A 20,065-nucleotide genomic window follows, 5' to 3' on the forward strand; every position below is an offset into this window, starting at 1 on the left:
TAGCATCCACAACATGTGGTGAAGTGCTCTACAGATTAACTAAAGAGGATGCTGTCAGAGTACGATTTTTCTTTTCCTGAATTTTTCACAACTTCTCTCCAGCCAAGTGACTAACCACCATAGCATGTTCCTTGTGCAGGCTAAACATCTGTCTCTTCTCTGCAGCTGATGTTCAACCTTATTCTCCACTTTATGGACACCTTCTCTTAACTGCCTTATTTCCCTGGACTCCCCCTCAAATTAGTACCTATAATTGTTGCATTGTCACTAAATGAAAAGGAAGCGGGAAGATTTGTGTCATACATGTACACCTTTAAAACACAGTTATTAATCTTCGCTATCCTGCCCAAGCACAGAAACGATGTGTTTGCACACTTTACTATTCCACCTCCATGAGAATCAGTACCTTCAGCATCATGCTTTGAGGCTTGAGCTTGCGCGAGTCATCACATACTGCTCTTCATCACCCTTTATAACATAGTATTTGTTTATCCTACATCTGTTATTTTCCAGAGTCCACCCAGCCTACTCTGCATATCACACACAAAAAATACTGTGAGCATCCTAATGCTCAAAAAGGAAATATTTCACATGTAACAACTCCAGAAGGGTGTTTTTACAAAAGCAACTGGCAAAAAAGCTTTGCAGGATGGTGCTTTTAAACAACATACATATCATAAGATTGACTTACAATTACTTTTGAAAACCAAGCTATTAACTGCTAACCTGAAGCCTTTACAGCATACAAAAATACTGCACAGAAGTGTGAAAAAGTTTCTAGAAATACTTCTGATCACTTTCAACAGAGTACACTACAGGTAGTCAGAGGTATTAATGCCCAGTAAACTACAAAGCTTTCAAATAAGAATTTTGGAAATTTTCTCTGTAATACAGAGAGATTACTTGATGTGAAATATTTATTTAGGGATATCCTTTCTGTGTCAATAAATGATTTGTACATCATGAGCTTATTAAAAATTGAGCAATACTCTAATAAACAATTTCAGTTAACTAGGACACAGTATTGTAAAATATTTATATGGCTGGATTACTCAGATGGACTCCTCAGATCTTCTGTCAGCAAATACCAGAAGCTTGCCAGAATACTTCAGATGAGCTTATACCTTTGAGAATCTGTGATTATACTGTATCCTATGGTATAATCTATACTTATTTTCATTTTCATTGAAGCAAAGTTTTAAGACTGTTTTAAATTCCTAAACCAGCTTCCCCTTTACAAGTTTATTCAATCAAAAACTCTTATGAGGTGTTTTGTTGTACTCTTGTTTTACATAAGTGACTCAGGTTTCACCTGGCCCTTAGGGTATCAGAAGTCATTTCATTCACACACACCATGAATCCAAAATCCATAAATATTTCCCTGCAGACTACAAATTTGTTTTAATTTGCACAGTAGTAAAACCCTTCATCAGCCATTGAATTTTATTTTCTGGAAAGTAAAAGCTTTGTTAACCTTCAGTGAGCTACAGGTTACAGCTTTATTAAATCTTAAGATAGGAGTATAACAGTCCTTTGACAGACCAAAGCTCAGATAACAATTCATAACAGGATATTTATTTTTCCACAGTTCATATTAAGAATTAAAGATCCGAACACTCCTATTAAAAATCAGAAGTGACTTGAGAGTTTGCAGAAAGCATATTCCTCAAAACTTTCATATCTGACACAGACTCTGTGTTGCCATACTCTTTACCCTTTTTTGCTGTCCCACAGGTCCTACCACAAAAGAGTGTGATCCTTTTGTAACTATGACAAAGGGATTTCCCCAGTAGCAGCCTGTAGATTGGGGTTCTTTAGAGAAAAGGGAGACTCTTCACTTTACAGTGCTGTGGCAATGGTTTAAGTTGAGGGCAATTACAGAAAGAGCTAAACCTTACCTAATTTCTAAAAGTTTACCCACTTCATCTGTTGGACGTAGATATCAAATTTGCTTACTTACATCATTACTGTAAAAAAAAAAAACAAAACCCAAACCAAACAAAAAACCTGACCAGAGATTACTTGATTTCTTGGACATGGATAGTTCTCACATTCAGATCTTTCCCACAGGGTCTTCCCTGATGGACCCCAAAAGACAAAAAGAAGAGGTTGTTATAACTTATTTCTCAATAAGGAAAACAGATCTACACCTACAAAAAGATCCAATTACATTCTTTTTAAGAGACGCTATGGAATCATTCTATTTCCTCTTATTAGGATTTTCAGTATAGCCAGGAAAAAGGAAAAGATACTGCGAGGTTTTATTCTCTCTATGTTTCCACAGTATTGCTATATTTATATCCAAATGCAGTAAGAAAGGGTCAAGATGCAAGCTTGGTCTGCCCCCAGTCTTTTCTTTCCATCTCCCACCCCCATTGATCACTTTAACAGAACTGTTTTATGAAATGGCAGAAAGGGAAACAGTTATTTTTAAATGTTATGGAGTAGCAATATAGTCTTCATAACTGAAATAATGACAACACCCACTAAAATGTATTTTCATGTAAGTAATCTTTCCAAAACACATATCAGTAATATAATCTCTGAGCCCAGTGATTGAAATGGAAAACAGCAAAGCAAAGCGTATCTATCTTTCAGGTTCTTTCCATTAAAACTTCAGAAGTGCCATAAAGATGTGGTTGCTAACTCAGCCTAGATTCTAGCTTGAGTAACTCTATACCAACTTTTAATTTTAAAATTTTATGCCTCTTTTATTAATAAATTTGTTTATCTTTAAGCATTCTAATGTATCTATATTAAAAATTACACTCAAGATAATTATAATAATCAATAAAATAATTCTGAAGCTAGTTGTTAAGTCATAAAGTTATTTCAATCACTTTGCAAATCATTTATGAAATTTAAAACTGAGAACAAGATAATGCAGAACTAAGCATAAAAATCAACCCTCTCCCTTTATAATTAGCATTTTAATTATGGAAGAGCCAAAACAACATGAAACTGTCAGGAAATTAAAATGTAAACAGTTTACATCCCTCTTAAGAAAAAATAAGTTTTGGATGTGCATATACACATAAGCTTATATCAATCAGCCCTGAGAACAAATCCACAGGCAAATTTCTTTTTATTATTAACTGCCCGTAACATATATTTTTCTTTTAAATTAACTACTGTAAAAATTAACAAGGTCATTAAGTGTTATTATCATCATTTAGTAAATAAGTTAAAATGTTAAAGGATGTGTGTCTTAACATATAACATGACAAAGATTATTTCAAAGAAAAGTGTCATTTGGATTACGTGTTCATCCAACAAAGCTAACAGAGATTTTTGCCTCCTCTACTACTCCTATATAGCATGCCCAGACCCAGAAAGATGGCTTAGATGAGATGTATATTCCTGATGATAATGAAGGAAATGAGACAGGGCTCCATCTCTACAAAAAAAAAATCATAAAAGTGTGATTTGAAGACAAACAAGTATAATTTTTTTTATTTCTCTCTATCTATTCATCTACCTTCATCTACCTTCAGATTAAAATATCATCTCTATTGAGTAGAGAGCAGGATAGTAATTTTGGTTTTCATTCTATGAAAAGAAATCCTTTTCCTTTTTTGACTTGTGCCATCACATTATACACACACAAAAATAAAATGACTGATTAAAAGTTGGATTAGTCAATCAAAATTCATGTATATTAATTCATACTGTATTTTTGTTGTCCTTATTTCAGTTAGGTTTTGTTGAAGTAGACAGAAATCTGTTACCGTTTTGCACATCCTTGCTTTTATAAATGTGAGCTTTGAAGATAATATGAAAAGTAAACACATTAACTAGAAATTTTTGCTTGGTAAACCATTTCTTGGTATTACTCTACTGTGTAGACAGATTTCAATGGAGTTGGAGGAAAGGAAGATCATAATTAAAAACAATTCTTTGCACCACAGGAATGCGCATTTCATTATTTGAGATGTTAAAATAGGTATGTGGTTTTTTTTCTTTTTTTGTAAGATGCAATATATAGACTTGAAACTCTCAAGATCTTACAGGAGGCCCTGCACAATTTGTGTTACTTAACTGAATGACACTTAAAAAAAAGATTGCACTGAGTCTCTGAGGGTTGATGCTCAAGTGAATACATTATTGGTAGGATGGACACTGATGTGACAGAAAGGGTATGCACCATGTTGCCTGCAATAATGAATCATTACACAAGCTCTGTTGGACCAGGCTTTTCCAGAAAAGGCAGCCAAATTTATATTATAATCAAGAGCTTTAGGATTGTCTCATAATGTTGACTTCTCTTTTGTGGCAGTTCCACTATTTCTACATTGCTTCTGGCAATATAATTTATATTCTGCTTTTATTTGATTTCTTGATTTTTATTCCTTGATTGTATCTAGCAGCATAGTAAAATATGACACTCAGGCATAAACAAGATATCCCATCAGTGTTGCATCTTTTGGGTAAAGATCTTAAATATTTTTGTCCTCGTCCCCTGTAGGCCACACAAATATGTTATTCACATCTTTTATTAAAAAAAAATATATATTCTTGTTGCTGTATTATTCCTGCTTAAAACACTTGATTTCATCATTTAATCCTGCCTGGGATTCCAACCACACCTCTAATATCCTGACTTATAAGAAAGAGGAGGAAATACTCTGCTATATAAGATACATATCACTACATATTCTATCTTATATTCCTATTTCTTTTTTATTGTAATTTATAGATGCTAGGTCTAATTTAGGCTAGATTGACACAAGTACATTCTGCTCCTGTACACAGACTTGTATTGATTTCAAGATGGAAGATTTGTACAAATAAAGCTGGATTCCAAGCACAGACTGTAGTTTTTTATTGTACTCCGTACCCACATATATCATCCAAATAATAAAAAGGAAAGAAGAAACCATGACACATTTCATTATTCATACAGCCTGTTGCTGCCCTTAAGTAACTAAAGTTTCTTCAAGTGGTTTGATATCTTTCCGATTACTGCTAATCTTACCAATTAACTTGGTCTGCTTCAGTTGCCTATTTAAGACGAACATGCTGAGGCATTAGCCTTCTTTTCATGTATGACTTTCTATTGATTATTTTCTTGTACCCTAATATACGAAATGAACTTTTTTCTCCTTTTTTTTTCTTCCATTAAAATTTATTGCATGTCAACAACTCTCTTCAAACATCTGCTACTCAAGCTATGCAATTGGACAAATCTAAGTGTCAGAACTGGCTCACTGGATAAACCTCTAAGAATTCAAAATTATCTTTGTATAATATTCCCTTGAAAATCTCACTTTCCACAAACACTGACGTCATGCTAGAATACACATGGAAAGGGAACATAGCTAAAAGCCAATAATGGAAATTAAGTTAATTCAATTTTCATGAAAACAAATATTTGAAAAAATTTTCTGAGATACTTGTTCCAGCCTATTTACACAGTGAATGATTAAGATTAAGCTGTCTAGTAAACATTATTCACTCAGCTAAACCACATTATTATTATTATTAAATAGAAGGTAAACATCCACAAACTGAAAATAAATACATATATTCATTGTCATCTAACCTATCACATGAATTGCAGTTGTTGTTGCCCTCTTCTATACTTCCTATATCTACACTTAGCATTCTTTTTGAATGTTAAAACTCTTACAAGAGTTTGCACAAGTCATAGTTATAGTTTAAGGCACATCAGAATCACTGCAATGAACGGTGGAAGATGTAGCCATCCGCACTTTTTTTAAAACTGTGGCAAGCTGCCCATGGCATGCTGGACTGCTGACATGGGATAAAGGTACAAGTTGTGAATCTGTATCCCTTAAGCTGATTCTAAATCAGTCCTGACACTTCATGAAACAAATCTGAAGCAATGAGACAAATGAGCAATCAGTAAACTTGTACAGGCAAATACCTCTTTATGATCTCAGTGCATCTCTATAAAGTAAGCATTGTTTACAGGCAGTTTTTCCCTAAGCATTCAAGTTCTGGATACTACAGTACAATTTCCCAAAGCCGCTGCAAGGTCAGTTTGAAATTGCTTAAACTGTCGTATAAATAGATTTTTTTTTTTTCCTACAGTGAATTAAATCACATTTTTACAAGGTTAAGTAGGGTGCAAAGTATTTATTCCCTTTTTCTGTTGGGCACTTTACTACTATTCTGACATTAAATCTGCATAACCAAACAATGGAGAAATGAATTTTATTCCATTTTTTCTTCATTAGAGATATGTAGCAATAAACAGCAAAATATACACATATATTTTTCAGGAATAAAATATTTAAAATCTGCATTCAGCCACCCAGAATTAATAACATAACCTGCAATAATTTGTATTTGCTAAAAAGTGCTATTAAATAGCACTGTTTTAAAAAATACCTTCTTACTTTTTATGGATAGTCGCCTTCGCATGAGACGCCTAGTACTATAAAATAGCTAAAAAAATATGTGTAACAGTGGCTTCATTGTTCATGCGAAGTTTTGCCATGCATATATGTAGCAAATAGGAGATTGGAAATTTGATTTCAGGTTAGTTGTCTTTCCACTATGACATGAGAGATTTTAACCTTTTCCCTTTCATTGGAACAAGAAAAAAAAAAAAAAAAGAGGATATAACTGAGATTTACAGAAATTACAGAAATTAATTAGGATTGTGCACATTATTTACTATACAGTCAAGTAAACCTACACCATACTTGCACTAACAGATTGATCTTCTCCCCCTGCCCAAGTGCTAGGAAAGGAGGTATACAATACACAAAACGAGATAAAAAGTGATTTAGAAGAAAAGTATTAGAAATACTTGAAATGAGTTCTTCATTGTACTCAGGACAGCAACTGTGTGATGCACTCAAAAGAGACTAAGAATAAATCAGTTCATTCCTACCCACTGCACTCCAAATAAAAGAGGACACAAATTTTACAAAATACCCTCCAGCTCCATAAAGTTGTGCTTTTACACAAACGTTAACAAATGGGATAAAAAGGTTCGAGTAAAATTAACCTGTATCAAGATTCTTTTGCTGACATACTATGAGCTAGTGTTTGAATCATGCGTGGAGCTGACAGGTTCATTCAAGAAGCTTAAGCTTCTGTTTTCCAATGCAGCCTAAAAAGGAGATGAGAACATAGCCGATTATATAAATAAGACTGCGTGCGTGTGTATGCATGTGCACATGCACACAGGTGTATGGTTTTCTAATACTAATTTTTGCTGACTGATGATTTTCTAAACATTTTTTCAAAGGAATTATAAATCTGAGCAGAAAATATTCTTGAAGGAATACACAGCTATTTCAGAGGAATTTTCAATAAAATTTGTTATAAGCATGGCATCTAATTTTTGAAACTAAAAGATAGTAAGATAGAGGTCACGTATCTATTAAAAAGGAACATCAGAAATCAGAAGGACTAATAGCCTGTGAGTAGGACACTTACCTGGGGCATGATCTATATTGGAGACTGCATGAATTTGAACCTTGGTCTCCGATATCTTGACTAAGTCTCTTAATCATTAATAATTAATGATATTGCCTGCTCTGGACTGGATCTTTCTCACTACAAAAAACAAACAAAAAGGAAACAAAAGCTTTCTTGTATTCATCCCAAAATGGGACATCAGGTTCTTGAAAACTAAAATATTGAGGGATGTAGAGAAATAGTTTACTGTCTAGGTAAGAGATAACAAGTTTTGAAAATGAGATAATTTACAGTTTAAAATAAATTATTGACAGTAAATGATTGCCATTGAAATAAAATCTGCAGATGTGACAGAACATATTTATAAAATATCCAGCAATGGCTACTATTAAATCATGATAATATTTATTTAAAGCCTAATATCAAACTGCTGTCTTTGTAAAATTAAAGTTGTCTGTTTGCCAAACAACCAAAATATTTTTGAGTAGAGATAAGTACAGCTGTTACACAACTTCATAAATTTCAAATGCCAATCTGCTACAAAATGGACATGTCTCAACAAAAATTAGCTAAGAAATGGAAAAGAGCTTTTCCTTAGTTTTACTTGAAATTGTGTTAGCTGTCATGGGCAAATACTATCTTCATCGCATAGATCAGCAGAACCAACTGAACAGATAGCAGAACAAACACTGTTTTGAACATCAAAGAAAGAGATCTGGGTGGTCAAAGAATCTTAGAAACCTGACAGCTTATATCACTGTCATGCTTGTTGAGAAATGGATGACGAGTATTATAGCATAGTTTCACAAATAAATTATTTTCTTATTCTACAGTATGCCAAGACAGTTTGCTATAAGTCTAGATAAAAGCATTAAACACAGCTTCTTTAATTATGTACCACTAAAACATGAAGTATCAAATTATGGCTTTAATGGACAAATTGTACTTTTAAAGGAATTCAAAATATTTTTTTCATATTGTATATTAGGATCAGAAGTGTGTCTCTGTGTGTGTGTCCATCCCAACAAGACAGAAACTTAAAAATTTCAGATTTCCTCATTCTTACACAGCAATCAAAACCCAGGAAAATATACTTGTGTTTACTAGTCCCTATAAGTAATATTAATAAAGTATTAACAGATTCAGATTTTTGGAGATCCGAGAGATTCTAACTCTAAAACTCAAACTCCTAAAGGAATATAGGGACAATCTATAAAGATGCAAACAGAAAGGAGTTAATGGTTGCACGTATCTGGGTTATTATACATGGCTGTCACATAAAAAGCAATCAGGCTTAATTGGCATGTGTATCTTCCGGCAGACATTCAACCATCTTGCAAACTGCCTGCTGTTCAAACAACATGAAGTTGGAGCTAGGCAGCCAGCAACCAGAGTAAGTTCAATTGTGAGCACGAAGCATGTGAATTCTAGCCAGAAAATTCAAGCTACTCTTTATGCTCTGCTTATGTTTGAAGATAAATTAAAGTTCAAGTTCCCCTGAGAAATAACTGTCTCAACCCACATGATAAATTGTCTCATTCCTGATCTTAAAATTTTTTTCCCATGGTACTACTGGCAAGAGGAGTTTAACATGTATCAGTTCAGAAGACTTCATGCCATGCAGCAGTCAAAACTGACTACAACGCTGCAAGTAACTACAGCAAGAGAATTGGGTGACTGCGTTCTTGAGCGGTAATGAAATAAGTCTTTTCATACATCGATTCCCAAGGGGAGGGCAGAATATGGAGACAGACAAAGCCAGATGTACAACCAAAACCAGTAAAACAATTTGGTGCTGACACTTCCTAGGGTATGTGGTTGAAACACAGGCTAACTCAGAAGAGATCCTGAGAACTAAAAGGGTTCACCTTTACATTTTTCCTACCATTACAACTTTTTCAGCTTTAGTAAACTCCAAACTTCAATGCAATGTAATAAGCAATGAACTAATGTAATATCAAGTAAATGCCAATATCAATGCCAATTATATACATATTAGAAAATGTATAAATGCACCGACAGTAAATGCCTCCCCCAGCAAGAGGGAGATTTATGTTTCTGTGCTGATTGCCCCATGTCACCTCACAGTGTCACTTGACAGCAATAAAAGGAATATTTTTAATTTCTTTTTTGAAACTGTAATTCGAAATACCAGCAGAAAACTTTCAGTCACATATTTCCATACTGGTATTTGTTTAGTGACAAAAACGTAAAGTAAATCTCTTTTACAGAGTAAGAAATCAGATTGACAGACTGTCAATATACTTTGTTAACAGCTATGCGAAGAAAAAATTACATAAAATTATAGTTCTACTGAGGTTAGAATAACCTAAACATGATACAAAATAAATATCATATCAGAGAATAATGTTCAAGTGATTAAATCTTTAAAGAAAAAGCTAATTACCTATGATATGGATCATACAAATACATGATGACAAGAAAAATATTTTTTCCTTGCTATCCTTTAAAATTCATATCTATTACATAAGTGAAATATCTATTACATAAGTGAAATAACCAGGATGTTGTCAATACACAACATAGCCATACTTTACCATGTGGTTACATCACTAAGTTATGACTTGAGTGTCCCATCCTTCTTGAAGCACCTAGTATATTAATTGTATGGACACAAAAAAGTAACTAACAGCTTTGAGCTTCATTAGGCACATATATCCTCGACTAAGTGAGAGGCAATTACATCCTGAGAGAAAGTGAAAGACATGTTTCCATGGGGGAGCCTGTGGACCATGGCAAGGCTAGTACAAGAAAAGGCAATTATAGATGTTCCAGAAAAGTCAAGTCTCCTAAGTCTGTTATTTTGATATTGACAAAAGCTACTGATTTTAGTTCCTGGCTTGATTTTTCCAAGATGTTTTGCATGTCTCCTTTGAAGATCAGGCCTAAGAAACATGAGGAAAGCTGAGATCAGTTGAGATCAGCAGTTGTTTACTTTTCAGGAAAGTATTTAATACAATTGATTAAGTCTGAAGTTCAAGCATGTGATTCAGAGATTTTGGTGGTTCCATTATGGGACCATATATCAGAGGCTGTCAAATTATTTTACCTTTCCCGCTCAGGACAGAGTGGATACCCTTAATGCATGTAAGACAACAGAGAGTTTTATTCCAATGACGAGTTTAGCCTGGGGATTATTGCAGGGCTAAGTTATTGGCAGAGCATTTTCTTTAAGGTCAGATCTTCCTCTAATATAGCCCACTCCTGAATGATTACTTCCCACATAAACCCAGAATAGTATGGTGTGTTACATCTACATGTATCTCAGTGGAAATGTTTAGGGACTACTTTCACCTGTATCTTTCTAAAGAGATGAATGAACGCTGAGGTAACAGATCTCAACTAGATGTTAAAGGACAGTAACACAAAGCTACCAGAGGGGGGAAAATATTTCAGAAAACTATTACCACATCTCTGGTTCCTCCATCTAATATTCCTTCTGCTATGGAGATACTAATTACCTTTGGTTTTCAGTGTCTGATACATATTATATCAGGGCAATTATTTGTAACTTGTATTTAACTTTCAGGTTTCTTTCTTTCATTGTAAGAAGAGATTTTAAACCCAGAAGTTTCTCTACATTTCCAAGCTATGCTATTTAATTTGATAAAGGACACTTGCACAACTTGCCTGTACTATACTTTTACACAATTGCAAATAAAACATAATTCCTTTTTAATTATTTCTTTGATGAGCTACTCAACGTCCATCCTTAAGGAAATTTCACTTCAGTTGCCTGTCGTACTATGAGATAAATGGCCTTACAGGAGACCCTATTTCTCCTTTCTGTGTATAAGAAGAGCATGAGATAACTAGCTCAGATTCAGAATTTGACTTTTACATGCAAGGTCAGTATGTTCAGAAAACTTTTCCAACTGGAGAATCTATAAATTGAACTCAGAAAGGCTTTCATTGTGCCAATTGGGCAGTGGCTGCAGCTATACAGTTAAAAATAGAAAGTCAAGAGCTAATACAAATTAACATTGTTGCAATTGTCAGCCACTAATGACGAACCCATGCCCTGGCTCTTCACCACCCCTTGAAGTGGTGCAATTACTATTGTTTTTATAGAAAGCTCGACATTGCCTTATGCAAAAATAGCAAATAATGTAAGATAATGTCAAAACGTCAAAGCAGTTCTATTTCAACAATTATTATATTATGGCTAGATTCCTCTTTTGTAAAAATACTCTTTAAACAAGTTTAGCAAAAGTATTTTCCTTTTCAGATGGTTTCTAGCTGCACTTCGTATTTCCGATCACTGCCCAGATACACAAATACAATTTCATAGTTTATATCTATCTATACATATATACATGCGCATGGAAGAAATGTGCATATATTCCACAGCTATTACATTCTTAAAATACATTAAGTTTAGGTTCATAAACTAAATTATTTTACCTTCAGGCATCTTTTGCTAAGAATGGGACTCCGTCAGACTTGATACAAATTTCCCACTGGTGCTCAAATGTGCATGTGTGGACATAAGCATGAAGATTTTACTGAACTTTTTATATGACAATCTTCTAGCAATCAATTTTTGAACCCACACAGAGACTCCAATGTGAATACTAACTAGTCCAGTTAGAAGACTACCATTCCATGAATCTGCAGAAGAAAACTGGTATTCTTCATTTTATAATATAAAAATGGATTCAAACATGAACCAAAGTAACAGTGCTTATAAAAGCAGAAGCAAATACTGACAGACGTTTTACATTCTTTCAGCTTTAAGTTATATGACATGCCTACAGCTATTACATGTAGCTTTGTAATATTCAGTAACGTGCTGTCACATCATTTAATTACTATATTTTTAACAGTCTTTTTGTAAAACAGTTGTGTGCACTTTAAGATATAAAATTTCAGGTCATAAACCACAGTTTTTTGCCTATGGATTCTGTTTTCTGCAACAGTTTAACCACAGATCATTCCACAAATTTATATAAAAGTTGGAAGACAAAAACATATCAGTCCTGGAGCAGTACATTTCATTAAACAAAAGCATGAAATATTTTGCCACTAAAAGAATAATGGTTAATAATTTTATGTCAATGGGGATATACTACATATAAATTTGAACAAGAATGATCTGATGGTGGTATGATCATTAAATAAACTGCTTCTTTTATTCTTTTTAAGTACAAAATCCCTTGGAAACAGTAATTTTGCAGATTGTTCATAACAAACTGTTAAGCAGGATTTTTCATTTCTGAGGTAGTTAAGGGGTATATGATATTCCAAAATGAACAGCGTTCCCAAGCATATGCAATATTTTTGGGGAGTTTTCATATGAATGAGAATTGTTATGTTCCACTTTTGTTTTCTAAATTCCTTACTGGTATATTTGGCTAGTCTAAATGCAAATATACAAAATTAATTTTAATTCTGTTACAGAAGCATTAAAGACTAACACTAGTCAGTGGCATAACTTTTTTCTGTACTTATAACAAATTCAGTATTATTAAAAATGCACATAAGCTTTGTGATTTCTGAATTGCAATAATGAAATAACTGGTTTATAACTCAAGTGCATAACATTTTAAACACTATTTTTGCAAAATTATTAAGCTGGTATTTGCATAATTATTTCATATGCATACATCTCTAAAGCTACTGAAGCAAAGTCTTCAACCCACTAACTAGTAAACACAACTGCTGAAACAATCCTGTTGTTTCCTGCACTAGACGCTGCACTGACTTAGTGATTCACCATAAGCCTTTAACTTCCTAACAAAGCTTTGACATGTGAGAAAGAAAAATTTTCCAATATATCTTTTTTGGTTTTGTTTTAAAAAGAATGTATGTCCAAACTGTAAGAGTTTAACCTGGTTAGTGCTATAGTAGCTCATAGTGTGCAAGGTCAAACATTGCCTAGATATGGAAGCAGTAGTTTCAAGTATTTTATTTGAATGTAATCTTCTGCATAGAGAAAAAAATCTGTGCTTTTTAAACATCTTCTGAACCTATTTAAATGATCATTCTTAATTATCCTCTGGAATAATAACAGACCATTTTAGTGAAGTCAACAGGTATGCCTAAATATGCTTCTAAATCAAACAGCAAAAGCATATGTATATGTCCTGTTCTACAGGCACATTATACTAAAAAACCCCAAACAAAAATCCCACAAGAAACCAAGCAACCCCCCCAAAAACTTCTAATAAACTCTTCAGTACATGAATATTAAAGTAATGCAGTTTTCAAAATATTAATCCAACATATTAATCCACTAGTGGCAACTCAGAAGTAGCAATGTATTTGCACAATATATCCAACCAGGCTATGATCTCAGATCACCTTATGCGTTACAGAATACATATAGAACAATTTTAGATATATGTTTAACGCTGAGGTTTGGGGCTGGTTTCTATTTCCAATAAATTAATGTAGAATAGAAATGTGCTATGACCCTACAAATTAGAAATATATTACTAGCTACACCAAAATATGGCTTATGAAGGTCAAAATCCAGAGGGAGAGATGACACTGATCCTGACAGAAGCACTGCTATTTTAAACTGTGGAGTGTTCTATCTTTTATTTTGATATACAAAACCACACTACTCCACTGCCAACTAGTAATCACTCCTACCACCTTTATCCAAACAAAGCTTTGGGAGCAGCTGGGCAGATAACAGTTTCCACTGAACACAGATGTTCTTTCAGGTGCACATCTGAAATACAGACTCAGTAACACTTTGCTGCTATTAAAGATTCCGATGGAGGTTGTCTCATAAAAGACTGTGGCTTTTGTACCAACATACTCTCTCTTATCAACATCAAAACAGCTACTCTAAATTCTAGGTGAATTGTCCAAATGGTCAGGAAACTCTAAAACAATACAAAGAACAACATAAACTAAAAAAAAACCACCCTAAGATGACTTAACAAATCCAGCTTCCTCCTAAGAGGACCTTATGGAACAGACGTAGTAAACTTCTACTGATTGTTATCAGCAGTGACAAAAAAACAACTAGTTCTTGGGGCAGTCTCCATGATGTTTTTGGTTGGGCAAACAAAAAAATCTAGGATCCAGATATATTTTCAGCAGATACGATAAACCAAAAAATATCTGAATAGATAGGGCACAGGTCCACTCAATGCAGAATATACACAAAAGGTATAAACATCTGAAGTAACACTAAGAAGGATATATGATTTTTAATCCAAAATTACAAGATTTGCATATAATATGGTAAAGGAAAGAGAACTAAAACCTACAAATTATTACTTCAAGAAACCGTGTACATAAAGTTCTGTGATACTTACCACTGTGAAATTCATAACCTTCAAAATCCATATTGTCATTGCTAAGTTAACAATCATGGTAACCAACAGCAGAAGGACAAAGAAGTATAAGCACCTCTTCCGCCATCCATAAATCCCTACTGGGTAAAACTGAGGATGTTCAGTTCTTGGAAGGCTGTTCTGTTGTGTTGCTAGTATATACTGCTCTCGTGTCATCTGGAAAAGAAAGATGTAAGCATAAGTAAGCAAATGAGAGGTCTGGGTTTCATAGATTGTATTACATGAAGATTATCTAAGAACATATAGAAAATCAGTTTCTATGGGCACAGAAGAGATGGATTCATTCAGCATAAACCACATCAATGTTATTTTTACTAGGCATTTAGTAATAGCTTGATGATTTTCATTAATTTAAAGTAAACCTTTGGTTTGATATTTCAAATTGGATTTGCATTTCAAATTGATAGTCAAGAAACTGTAAAAATATTAATGTAATCTGTGTATGTATTTTACATTCTATTTCTGAAGGTGGAGCAAAAAAAACCAAACCCAAAACCCAAAACAAAAAATCAGAAACCCAGTAAACTTATAAACTAGGCAGAATGATCAGTTTTATTATTAAAAACTGCCTTTCTTTTCACTAAAAGACACTATAAAAATGCACAGAAATGGGTCAATTGATTAAATTAGAAATAAAAAACATTCAATCCATTTGACGGATCAAAGAAATGTTGATTTCATAAGATTTTTAAAATGTAAAGCTCAAAAATATTTACATAAACATCTGTATTGTTAGATATTTATCTAAATCAAAACTCTTGAGGTTTTACCACGCACTTGTTAGTGAATGAGATATTAACAGCATAACGTAACTCACTGTGAATGATTACAGCCACAAATCATGGAACATACAGCCATATTACAACAATACATATGAAACTGAAATATGTGAAAACGGAAATAAGGAATTTATAAAGCAGGTTTTAAATAAGCTAGTAGACAGGCATTTTGTAATTTTTATTCTTTTCAGAGTTGCTTCTCTTTGCCCATAATTTCAATTGAATATAACATTTAGCAGTTTATTTTCGTAGTAAACCTTTACAAAGAGAGCTTCCTTCAAAGACATTTCCTAGTCCTCCCAGAGCCAAGTGTCACCAGGCTTCAAGACTTTAGATCACCTCCTTATCATATCCTGGCAGTATTCATCCTAGCTGTGTCTGAATTCCTTACAAATTCAGAAACTGAATGCATGAAAGGGTTAATAAGTTTCCTCCTTATAATGAGTTTCTACACATTTACTTAGCCAGCTATTGCAACAAAAATGCAATGCATTATTACATTTTGAGATTTAAAGTAACTAGTATTTTTGCACCATTAACATTGTCTTGTGACCATAGTTTATATATTACTTATGAAACAAGTATTGCCATTAAAAACATTACCAGATTCTAAGAACGCCAGAAGTAACACTGCCCCTAAAACGATGAATATGGGCCCATGAAATACACCCTTTGCAACACAATCATTAAGTACAATAACATTTTATTCCATCACCACAGCCAGGCATCAGTCAGTTCCCTCAGCACATCTTGTTCAATTGAGTGAGGCTTGGCAATGCAAGTTTTCCCCCTGCACCCCATGGAGGTCCACGGTGGAGCAGATATGAACCCTGCAGCCCATGGAGGACCCCATGCCAGAGCAGGTAGATGTACCAGAATGTGACCCCATGGAGAGCCTGCACTGGAGCAGGCTCCTGGCAGGAACCTACACTGGAGGAACAGGTTTTCTGGCAAGACTTGTGGCCCTGTGGGGGACCCACACTGGAACAGTCTGTTCCTGATGGACTGCACCCTGTGGAAGGGACCCACGCTGGAGCAGGTCATGAAGAACTGTAGCCTATGGGAAGGACCCATGTTGGAGAATTTGTGAAGGACTGTCTCCCGTGAGTGGGACCCCACGCTAGAGTGGGGGAAAGGCATGAGGAGTCATCCCCCTGAGGAGGAAGGAGCAGCAGAGACAATGTGTGATGAACAGACCACAACCCCCATTCTCCATCACTCTGCATGGCTTGGGGGCAGGAGGTAGAGAAATTGGGAGCAAAGTTGAGCCTGGAAAGAAGGGAGGAGTGGGGGGAAGGTGGTTTTAGATTTGTTCTAATTTCTCATTATCCTACTCTCATTATCCTATCCCTGGGTACCCCGGGGAACAATATTGGGCCCAAAGCTGTTTAACGCCTTCATAAGTGATCTGGATGATGGGATCAAGTGTACCCTGATGAAGTTTACCAATGATACCAAACTGAGTGGGGAAGTAGACACTCCAGAAGGGAGAGCTGCTCTGCAGGAAGATCTGGATAGGCTGGAAGGGTAGGCTGACAAGAACCTTATAAAGGCCAATAAGGACAATTGTAAGGTCTTGCACCTGGGAAAACATAATCCAGGAGTGCAGCACAGACTGGGATCCACCTGGCTGGGAAGCAGCTCTGTGGAAAGGGACGTGGGTGTCCTGGTGGACAGGAAGCTCAACATGAGTGAACAGTGTGCTGCTGCGGCCAAGAAGGCCAACAGGATGCTGGGTTGCATCAAAAAGGGCATCACCAGCAGAGATAAAGAGGTCATCATCCCACTCTGCTCAGCGCTTGTCAGGCCACACCTGGAATACTGTGTACAGTTTTGGTCCCCGCTATACAAAAAGGATGTGGACAGGCTGGAAGGGGTCCAGAGAAGGGCCACCAAGATGATCAAAGGCCTGGGAAGCCTGCCATACGAGGGTAGGCTGGGAGAGCTGGGTTTGTTCAGCCTTGAGAAAAGGAGGCTTCGACGGGATCTCATCACCATGTTCCAGTATTTAAAGGGTGGCTACAAAGAAGATGGATACTTCCTTTTTACAAGGAGTCACACAGAAAAGGTGGAGGATAATGGACAAGAGTTGCTCTTGGGGAGATTCCAACTGGACTCAAGGACAATTTTTCGCAATTACAACAATCAGCCATTGGAATAACCTCCCCATTGCTTTCAGGGTTTTTTTCTGTTTTAGAGGCAATACAAGTTTGCGGCATTACAATAAGAGCTGGTCAAAAATTACTTTTTCTAGTTCATGTTCTCTCCCAATTTATTTTTAGCTTTCTGAGAAGCTCAAGTTGAAGGTCTCAAGAGTTCTACAATCCCTGCAGCAAATGCTGTAATTCAGATTGCTTAGAGACTAACAGCGTTCTCTAATCTTACCCAGATTTTCTGCTAGCTTCAGTTAATACATTTCACTGGACAGTCCTTGCTATTAACTAAGCCTTCATACTCCTACCTTTGAGAAAAATATTATTCAGTAACAGATTTTTTTTTTTTAGAGTGTTTAATAAGGACTGCCTGTACTCCCAAGGATACAGAACCAAATCACAGAATCACAGAATGGTAAGGTTTGGAAGGGACCTCTGGAGATCATCTCGTCCAACCCTCCTGCTTGAGCAGGCACACCTACAGCAGGGGGCACAGGAACGCGTCCAGGCGGGTTTTGAATGTCTCCAGGGAAGGAGACTCCACAACCTCCCTGGGCAGCCTGTGCCACTGCTCTGGCACCCCCACAGGAAAGAAGTTTTTCCTCATGTTGAGGTGGAACTTCCTGTGTTCCAACTTGTGCCCATTGACCCTTGGCCTGTCTTTGGGCACTGTTGACCTGACATCGTCCTGACACGCACCCTTTACATATTTATAAGTATTGATGAAATCCCCCCTCAGTCTTCTCTTCTCCAGGCTGAACAAGCCCAGGTCTCTCAGCCTTTCCTCATAAGGGAGATGCTCCAGCCCCCTGACCATCTTCGTAGCTCTCCGCTGGACTTGCTCAAGCAGTTCCCTGTCCTTCTTGAACTGCAGGGCCCAAAACTGGACACAGTACTCCAAATGCAGTCTCACTAGGGCAGAGTAGAGGGGGAGGATAACCTCTCTTGACCTGCTGGCCACACTCCTTTTAATGCATCCTAGGACACTGTTGGCCTTCTTGGCCACAAGGGCACATTGTTGGCTCAGGGTCAGCTTGTTGTCCACCAGCACTCCCAGGTCCTTCTCAAAAGAGCTGCTTTGCAGTAGTTCAGCCCCCAGCCTGTACTGGTGCATGGGGTTGTTCCTCCCCAGGTGCAGGACCTTGCCCTTGCTCTTGTTGAATTCCATGAGGTTCCCCTTGGCCCAGCTCTCCAGCCTGCCCAGGTCTCCTTGGATGGCAGCACAGCCTTCTGGTGTATCAGCCGCTCCTCCCAGCTTTGCATCATCAGTGAACTTGCTGAGGTTACACTCTATCCCTTTGTCCAGGTCATTGATGAATACGTTGAACAGGACTGGACCCAGCTATTTCTGATAACTTTCTTGTCCTCTACATGCCTGGAGATGACCTCCAGGATGAACTGCTCCATCACCTTTCTGGGGATGGAGGTGAGGTTTCCCAGCTCCTCCTTGCCCATTTTGAAGATGGGAGTGACATCGGCTTTCCTCCAGTCCTTGGGCACCTCTCCTGTCCTCCACAACCTTTCAAAGATGATGGAGAGTGGCTCAGCAAGAACATTCATCAGCTCCCTCAGCTCTCATGGGTGCACCCCATCGGGGCCCATGGGTTTGCGAGGATCCAGTTTGCCTAGGTGATCTCTGACCCAATCCACCTCAACCAAGGGGAAGTCTTCCTTTGTCCAGAGTTTTTCCCTTTCTTCTGGGGGCTGAGATGCCTGAGGGCCAGCCTTAGCAGTAAAGACTGCAGCAAAGGCGGCATTCAGTAACTCCACCTTCTCAGCATCCTGCGTCACCAGGGCCCCTTCCTTGTTCAGCAGGGGGCCCACTGTATCCCCAGTCTTCCTTTACTGCTGATGTATGTAAAGACGCCCTTCTTGTTATCTTTGACATGCCTGACCAGATTTAACACCAGGTTGGCCTTGGCCTTCCTCGTCGCATCTCTGCATACCCTGACAACATTCCTATATTCCTCCCAAGTGGCCTCTCCCTTTTTCCATGTACTTTGAACTTCCCTCTTGCATTCGAGTTTTTCTAAAAGCTCACCGCTCATCCATGTGGGTCTCCTGGCTCCTCTGCCTGACTTCTTCCTCCTAGGGATGCACCAATCTTGAGCTTGGAGGAAGTGGTCCTTGAATACTGTCGAGCTCTCTTGGACCCCCCTGCATTCCTCCTAGCAGGTCTTTGAAGAGGCCAAAGTTGGCCCTTTTGAAGTCCAAGGTTGTAACCCGACTCATAGTCCTGCTTCTACATCGCAGTATCCTGAACTCAACCATCTCATGGTCACTGCAGCCAAGGCTACCCCCAACTCTCACAGCCTCAACCAGCCCTTCCTTGAAAAACCAAAGTGAGTATGTTTGAAACATCAATACAAAGATTAGAAGTGTTTTGAAGTTTTCAGTGAAGAGT

The 20,065-nt window shown here is 36.8% G+C and overlaps 1 protein-coding gene across 1 annotated transcript in view; it reads right to left on the reverse strand.

The window, feature by feature from the left end:
- SGCZ (sarcoglycan zeta) overlaps window positions 1-14,879 on the reverse strand; it is a 238,940-nt gene extending 224,061 nt beyond the window's left edge. The window contains exons 1-2 of the mRNA XM_064449499.1: window positions 14,691-14,879; window positions 7,414-7,533 (exon numbers count right to left, since the gene is read on the reverse strand). Coding sequence (XP_064305569.1) covers window positions 7,414-7,422 — 9 coding nt within the window. The 5' untranslated portion in view covers window positions 7,423-7,533; window positions 14,691-14,879. The remainder of the gene's footprint in view (window positions 1-7,413; window positions 7,534-14,690) is intronic.
- Window positions 14,880-20,065: the final 5,186 nt, after the last annotated feature.

Source organism: Phalacrocorax carbo, chromosome 4, assembly GCF_963921805.1.
Source record: "Phalacrocorax carbo chromosome 4, bPhaCar2.1, whole genome shotgun sequence".
Classification (NCBI taxonomy): domain Eukaryota; kingdom Metazoa; phylum Chordata; class Aves; order Suliformes; family Phalacrocoracidae; genus Phalacrocorax; species Phalacrocorax carbo.